The sequence below is a fragment of the Mesoplodon bidens genome (assembly GCF_964165515.1).
Source record: "Mesoplodon bidens genome assembly, chromosome: 2".
NCBI lineage: Eukaryota > Metazoa > Chordata > Mammalia > Artiodactyla > Ziphiidae > Mesoplodon > Mesoplodon bidens.
In genome coordinates, this window is record NC_138177.1 from 58,923,026 (window position 1) to 58,931,920 (window position 8,895).

The 8,895-nt window shown below is 35.3% G+C and overlaps 1 protein-coding gene across 3 annotated transcripts in view; it reads left to right on the forward strand.

The window, feature by feature from the left end:
- Positions 1–5,623, forward strand: part of EXO1 (exonuclease 1) — a 43,812-nt gene extending 38,189 nt beyond the window's left edge. For all 3 annotated transcript variants that reach the window (XM_081216385.1, XM_081216383.1, XM_081216384.1), the window contains one exon: positions 1,330–5,623. In XM_081216385.1, the coding sequence (XP_081072511.1) occupies positions 1,330–1,468 (139 nt within the window). In that variant the 3' untranslated portion in view covers positions 1,469–5,623. The remainder of the gene's footprint in view (positions 1–1,329) is intronic.
- The last annotated feature ends 3,272 nt before the right edge of the window (positions 5,624–8,895 follow it).

Consider the following 8,895-nt stretch of genomic DNA (forward strand, 5'->3'; position numbering starts at 1 on the left):
TTTATACTCTGTGTAACATTACAGTCCATTGGTCCATATTCTACTTTGTGTGCATCTTTTACTCATGCATGATTTTATAACATTGGCATTGATTTTTTGGAAAATGTGGGTTTATTGAGTTGTGCTTATCTTCCAATTGTTGACACATTTCATTATACAATATTTAAAAATCACAATCTTATCAGCAAAGTCTTTAAGTACTGGGAAGCTGTCAAGTGACAGATATCAGTTTTCCAAAATCCTAATTTTCACTTGAAAGCTTGAGTTTTGTCATTGGCAACAAATACTGTTAGGTTTTTTTCTTTGAAGTAACAAACAGTCTCTCTTTGTTCATTCTGGAGAAGCCCTTTGCCAAATACCTAAATTTGAATAACCATGGTGTCACACATGCTTTTACTTGAGATAGCCATCATACTTCATCATGTAACAAAAGTGACTTCTGTGTGTTTCTCATTTTGTCACAGAGTGTTAAGAAGTTGAGATAAAATTTATGATTTTTACTACCTCATCAAGAATGTTCTTGAGACAGACTTTTTTTTTTAATATTATTAGTATTTCTTAAACAGTTTGGTGCTACTGTCTTGATTCCTCCTAAGTTGCCAGCAGCTTTACTCAGTTCTGCTTTTGGATTATCAGTACAAATGTCAGCACGGTAAGAAAGGCAGATAAAATCTAAATATTGTTATGAAAATAGTTTTGATCTTACAAACCCCCTGAAAGTGTCTTGGGAATTTTTAGGCATCTGTGGATCATACTTTGAGAACTGCTACTAGAGGGAAATTAAGGGTGCAACAGTATTCTTAAATGCCTTTTAGAAAAATAAGACTTAATTACTCCTGTTGAATTTTTGTTGACAGGACATAGAATCAGTTTTGTTATCTTCATAATAGGATTAATTTTTATAGACATAGAACTTCCTTCCAAAAGTTGGGAGAAGGGGAGGAGTAAAAAGATAGGGCTTAAACATTTGTTTATGCTTCACTCATGCTGGTCCTCAGCCAGACTTGAGAAGGGTTCTAGAGAGAAAAGAACTAAAGTTTGTTTATTGGAACCATTCTGCCTTAGCTAGTATATATTTAGTAGTGGCTTGGCACCTACTTTGAAAGGTGATTTAGAAAGCAGTCATGGGTACTAAGAAGCAAAACTCAAATTTTATTGGGCATACTCAGAGGAGAACCTGAATGTGTCATATAATAAATTGAGACAGATTATACAGTAGAGGGTTTTATCCTCTTTACATACCTCTATTTTGTCCAGGTAGATTATTTTCTAATTAACACTACCCTAAAAATACCCAATACATTCATTTTATTATATTATCTTTTGCAGAGATTCTGAAAAGCTTCCTTCTTATAAGAAGCCAGATCCCCTGTCTCCAGTCAAAGATAACATCCAACTAACTCCAGAAGAAGAGGATATATTTAACAATTCTGACTGTATGCGTGTTCAGAGAGCAATATTCCAATAAACACAGGCAGCTGGGAGGCTATTGCCTGCAAGAGAATCTCTATCAATTTCATGTCCTGTTTGAGAATGAAGCAGTTATCAGTATGAAAGATTTGTTCTTAGATCTATGCTATTTATTTTTAAATAGAGTACATTTTGTATATTAACTATGTAACTTTTTGTTCAGCTTTTTATATTTTCATAAGCTAACTAGAGAAATAATTTTGGTTTTGACAGGTTTTTGAAGTTTTAATGTTAATTGAGCAAGTCCCTTGGAACTTACAAAAATCTACTCTAAAGATTTCTGTAATGTTGTCAAGTACAAGGATGGTAAATGGGAAACCACAATTCTGTGGTCATTTTATTCTAGAGGAAATTACTGTGTTTCTTTGAGCTATAGTTTTTTCACCTGCCTTTCCTGTCTGTCTTTCAGGGTTGAATTGGAAATACAGTTGCTGGGATGGGAGGGGTAGTTGGAAGGGTTGAAGATCATTGCATATATGGGGCAGTGCTCTGTTTTCTCTGAAGAGTTTGGTTGGGTTACAGATTGACGGTAAAAGAAAATTGGTTTCAGCATCATATGAAAGGAACTACTTATATCATTAATATTCTTAACCTTCAAAATAGCCTGTTTCTCTTATATGTCTTTTTTGAAGTGTGGGCTAAAAATTCCTTAACGTATATTTAAAACTAGTATCCTAGGTGCAATGTAAAATACTAAAGCTGCAGGATCTATGATGTGTACATACTCTGCAAAGAAATAGATTCTTGGAAAGAAAACCAGCTATGCAAGTGAAGATCTGAAGTAAGGAAGTGAAGTAAGTGACAGTCTGACAGGAAGTAAAGGAATTGTAAACGTGTCTGAGATATAGAGGATAAAGGAAAGGGATCCAGAGCATTTTAATTTTTAAATGAGACTTAGTGGAGGAGGTCAGAGTGGAACAAAAAACGTAACATTGTAAGAAACAGCATAAAAATGTTAAAAGAAAAAAAAATTTTTTTTAAATCTGGAGAAGATCAAATACAAAGAACAAAAGCAAATTTGAACTTTCTGTGAATGTTTCCTGTTATAGAACAAATTAAGAAAGGGAAGATGGCAGCAGTGCTGTAGTTTGTCAATCTCCGAACTGTCGCATAGCAGCAACTGGATAGCAAAGTCAAAATACTAATGAACAACATTACAACAAATTTAGATGGCATCATATACTTAAATCCTGAAATAGAAGTGGGTGAAGACAAGCTACCAAAAGCCACAAGACCACAAAGTGGTACTGGCGTCTATTTGGGAGAAGTAGAGGATGGCAATAGGGCATCTAATGGACCTGAGAACAGAACTTATATAGAATGATTGTTGAAACACATAGCAGGCCAAGTTGCAAACAGCCATTTGAAACTGGGAGAGGCTTTGAGCATTCCAGTGGTGAGTGAGTGCAGGAGACCTACAGTAATGTCTGAAGGAATGAAGCAATGTAGTCCATATGAACTTTTGAAATGATTTGCCATATTTGTCAATGCTCCACAGAAGAGAAACTGCTGGCTATAAAACCAAAATTGAGCAGGAGACTGACAATAGACACAAAGGAATATAAGGTTAAATACAGTGAAGGGAGGAGTTGTTGACCAAGAAATCTCAGCAGAATACTGTTTTTGCTTTTGAACACTGAAAACAAAAACAACAACAACAAAACAGCTGAGGTTTGAGAAGCTCCCATGACCCATGCCTCCTCAAAGTTAAAGAAAATTATTTTTACTTAAAAAGAAACCACATAAAAGTTTTTAGATCAATCCCTTACAAAATTGATTTAAAAGAGTCAAGAGCAGAATAACATCTTTACAAATAATGAAAATCTACCAGAAAGGTCCCCAGAGCAGATCAAAACCAGTCTATTTCAAAATGTGCTAGAAGTTATTAAGAAAATAGTGTAGGATATGAAGGAAATTTAGAATTGGAAAAACTCAGAAGAAAAAAAAAAGATAAGCTCAGGAAAGTATTAGAAAAAAATTTCGGAAATTAAGGCTAAAATAGAAGGAACACAAGCAAATAAACATACAGATAGATGATGCCTTAAAAGAAATAGGTAAAAATCAAAACAAAATGGAAAAAAACACTTTAAAAGAGTAGGAAGTGACAAATGTTGAAGATGAGGCAGAAGGTCCAATATACAGATAATAGGAGTCTCTGAAGAAAAAAAAAAAAACCTATTTTCAGAAAACTTAATTTTTAAAAGATTTGAAACAATATTTTTTAAATGCACTATTATACCCAAGATTATTGATCCAAAACTGCCAACACCAAGACATAAGTGACAACAAGTTACTTTAAAGAAAGGAAAAATCCTGGGCAGGCAAGAACAGCAAGTGACATGTAAGAAAAAAAAAGATGATCATCAGACTTTTTCACAATTATTCTTTATACATGGAGAAAATGGAGTAATGTGTTAAAGATACTCAAGGGAAAATGTAAGCAAAGGCTTTTATGTTCAACAAAATCAACTTTCAATTATAAAGGGCACAAACTTATCCATCGAACAAGAATTTGGAAAATACTGCTCACTAAGCTCTTTCTGAGGAATCAGAAAATAACTAAAATAGAGAAACAGCACCATAAAGATTGGTGGTGACCATCAAACATAGTGACTTGTGCAATTAAAAATTTGAGAGCTAAAGGAGAGAGTATGTTATGCAGTGGCTGTATGTCCAGATGACACAGGTAGTACAATTACAGAGGAGAGACCATATGCAAAACATTTGGTTTAGCTCGTAGTAGTAGTCTGATATTGTTATTTTAGGACCATTCTGTATACAATGTGGGATAGAATAAATGAATATGGGATATTTTAATTCATCCCCAATTTTCTTGAGAACCAGGATTCTTAATGTCTAGAGAGGAGATACAGATAAAATACAGAACAGGTTAATTTTTTTTAATGTAGCTATAAACTTGAGTTGGGAGTACTGATAGAGACTTATGAATGTATATACACACATACTATATATATACATGTATATACATATATATACACACTGAAGAGACCCAGAAAAAAATTAACCAATCCAGTACCAATGAGCATCCCTACCACTCAGCTTGTAGTCTTAAAATACCATTTTTCACCAAAAGAAATGAGAGCTTCTTGGAAAAATAGTCTGGAAAGGAAGTGTAAAAGACAAGCCTGGGATATCTTGTTAAAACAGAAGCCTTTACTGACTACTAATGTAATTTCAAAATGATTAAGGAGACACCTGAAGAGGCCCCCACTGTCCAAACATGGGAGAATTTGATCTTGAAAAGATAATAATTGTTTACTGGAACCCATCATAAACATATTTTTAAAAATTGGTCACCTTCAGAGGATGATAGAATATCAATTAATTATCTTTAATATGGGGAAATAAAAGAAATATCAGGCATTTTCCCTGTCTGTACTGTACCAATGCGTAATAAAACAAGATAAATCTCTTTTTACTGTTCTAATAATGAAAAAGATAATATCACCATTTTGCAACCCCCAGTGGATTAATGGATTTAGGCTTTGAGCGTCAGCTGCTATTAACATCATAACCAGACATTTTATGTCTCATAATGAAAGAACTCAGCATCCTCTGTAGTCTTGCCAAGGGATTGGAGATGAGTCTGATCATTCCTCTGGATCCAGCTGCCGAACTGCAGGAAATACAGAGGACAGAGGAACATGTGGGACTGCAACATGTGTGTGCAATTAGCAAAATCCAGTCTGCAAGAAACTACAGGTTAAATGCCCTTGGATTCTCAACAGATAAATTGTAAGGAAGGGAATGGAGAGGAAAATTCCATATTAAAAAAAGGACAGGGCTTCCCTGGTGGCACAGTGGTTGAGAGTCCGCCTGCCTGCCGATGCAGGGGACACGGGTTCGTGCCCCCGTTCAGAAAGATCCCACATGCCGCGGAGTGGCTGGGCCCGTGAGCTATGGCTGCTGAAGACACCTAAACTAGATTATTTAGGGATGCACACTCTGGTGATTAAACAATAGAGAAATATAAAGAAGTGATAACTAAAATTTAGGGTGGTGGTTACAGGGGGTGGGGTGGGGTGGTTGGACATTGATATTAAAGCAAAGCACATGGAACAGATTCTGGGAATTGTTGGCAAAGTTTTATTTCCTGGGTGGTGTATTTTATGACAGTTTGCTTATAATAACTTACTAGGCTATCCATATCATAAAGTAAAATGTTGGCCTTATAATTTATTAAGCCATTTACTTGTTTTGTGTGGTCTTTCATATTTTCTGTTTTACAGTAATTTTTAAATAGTATTAGTATTCCATCAAATTGAAGATATAATTGATTGTAAGATGCATCATTATTTTATGTACCATTGGAAAAAAAACTCCATCAACTTTAAGGTACACACTATTCTCAACAATGTTAAAATGTGTACCTTAGGATAGAGGAACGGCAGCAATTCGATGTCACATATCCTGTCCCTCATGCACAAAATCAAGCAACTATCATTTCCCAAAGTTAACTCTGGACAATTGGCACCAGACAACCTCTGATCTTGAGGGACATGAAGCACAGCTGAGGGAAAGGTGAGGTTCAATGCTGAAAAGAAGGGATAAAGTGAAAATAAACTGAGCAGTATGATTCCCAGTCCCACTTCTCTATGTAGTTCCCATTCGCTCTTCTTTTGGGATTCCAATTGCACACGTTAGACTGCTCAAAATTGTCCCACAGCTATTAGTGCTGTTCTGATTACTTTCTACTCTGTTTTTGTATTTCAGTTCGGGTAATTTCCATGAACCCATTTTCTAGTTAACCAATTCTTTCCTTGAGCTTTTTGTTTTTATTTCTAGCATTTCTAATTTACAGTTTCCATTTCTCTACTGACATTCCCCCAATCTGCTCATGCACATATCCATATTTTACACAAGGCATATTACCTATAGTTATTTTAAATACCTTTTCTGGTATTTCTAATATCTGGGTCATCTCTGAGTCTGGTTCTGTATCTTGTGTCTTGACATTGTTTTCTTTTTCCTTGTTTTGTATGTGTATGTGTGTGTCTCATATTTTTTGATTGATTTGCATGCCATATGTTGATATAGAACAGTAGTGACTAAAGTAAATGATATGCCTGGAAATGGGCATGCCTCTTCCACTAGGGATTAGAGTGTGACATTGTAAACTCTTGTCAGGAGTTTAATTGGTTTGGGTTTGTTATTGCTATGACAAGTGCACCACTGACTTCAAATTCCTCTAGTGTGGTGCTAGCGTTTTTAGTTTTGTTTGTTTTTCAATGTTCCTGCTCTATCCTCAGTTTCTGGCCTTCCTCATGCACTTGTGCCTCATAGGGGTCTATCTCCAACCCCTCGCCCCTCTGCAGCAATAGACTGTTGTTGCTTGTTACTTGTTGCTTGTTTAATGACTAGATGCAGGCTGAGGGTAATGTAAAACTATGTCAATTATATTTGACTTTACAATCCACTACAGAAAGTGTTATCCACCTTTGTTTCTCAACCCCCAGCAAGTTCCTGGCAATATGGTCAGCATTCCACATTCTTATTAAATGACTTATGGCTACCAGGCACTGTATATTGTATAGCACCTGAAGTCTCTCTAAACACAATGTCAGTGTTTAACACTTGTTGTCTCATGGTTTAGGGGAGGCAGAAGAATAACTGAATTCCAGATAGGGATCAGAAGATTTGATTTATAATTCTGACTTGCCAAAAACTCGAAGTGACCTTAGGTAAACCACTGAACCTATGTTGTGTTCTTTTTTCTCACAGGACAAACATGAGGGGTTGACATCTAACTCAGAAATTACAACTCCAAAATTCTGTGAACCAAACAGTAAATTCTTTGATTTATGAGTAACTATTTAAAGACTGTTCCAAAAGCTCCACAAGAGGGCAGCTCCTCCACATTGCTTAAGGTCTGAAGAGAATTCCACATGCTTTAAGTCTATTTAAAAACTCACCCTAGTATACAATGTTTTACTTTTGTTTCTTTTAATTATACAAGTAGGGCACAAAATATATTGTTATAAAAATTCCAACATTACAGACCAACTTCAAGTCTCTTTTGATTAATACCCCCAATCCTAATCTTCCCTATTGTCCGATTGGTGGGTATTTTTTTATGAAGTTTTGTTTTCTGTGACTTATTTTATTTTTAATTTATTTATCTATTTATTTTTATATATCAAGGCCTTTTATTTTTTAAATATCTTTATTGGAGTATAATTGCTTTACAATGTTGTGTTAGTCTCTGCTCTACAACAAAATGAATCAGCTATATGTATACATATATCCCCATATCCCCTCCCTCTAGAGCCTCCCTCCCATCCTCCCTATCCTACCCCTCTAGGTGGTCACAAAGCACAGAGCTGATCTCCCTGTGCTATGCAGCAGCTTCCCACTAGCCATCCATTTTACATTTGGTAATGTATATATGTCAATGCTACTCTCTCACTTTGTCTGAGCTTCCCCTTCCCCCTCTGTGTCCTCAAGTCCATTCTCTACATCTGCATCTTTATTCCTGCCCTGCCACTAGGTTCATCAGTGCTGTTTTTTTTTAGATTCCATATATGTGTTAGCATACGATACTTGTTTTTCTCTTTCTGATTTACTTCGCTCTGCATGACAGACTCTAGGTCCATCTACCTCATTACAAATAACTCAGTTTCATTCTTTTTTATGGCTGAGTAATATTCCATTGTATATATATGCCATATCTTCTTTATCCATTCGTCTGTCGATGGACATTTAGGTTGCTTCCATGTCCTGGCTCTTGTAAATAGTGCTGCAATGAACATTGCAGTACATGTATGTTTTTGAATTATGGTTTTCTTAGGGTATATGCCCAGTAGTGGGATCGCTGGGTCTGTAACTTCTTTAAAACATAGTTTCTGAAACTAACTTTTTTTAATCCACATAGGATTTGAACATCTCTTCCTGTTAATATACATAGGTTAGTTTACCATTAATTACTCTCTTTAACTCCATAAAATGCATGTCATAATTTACTTATTTCTTAATATTTAGATAATGTTTTCAGTATTTAAACAATGTTGCATCAAATATTTCAATACTGCATTTTGGAAAAAAATAAAGAAACTCTCGGTTTCATGGTAATTAAGATTTTAAAGCTAATTTATTAAACCAAAATAAGAATGTTTTAGTAATTTTATTAGCCACAAAGATATATAAAGTCAGTTTACAGAAGAGGGGCTAGAAGAGGGAGAAACACTTGACAGCCTTCCTTGGAAGGTTTACTCCATTTCATGATATAAATCATTCTGGATACCATTCCTGTTAGGGTGTTTCACAGGTATATTTTTGTCTTAGATAAGATTAGACCTAGGCAACAAATGGCCCAATTAATGCAGAACAGAAACAAGAAAGGAATGTTCAAGTGTGGCCACTCAGTGAGGGTAGGTTTTGTGTCTTGGTTACCTCTATATCTTCTAC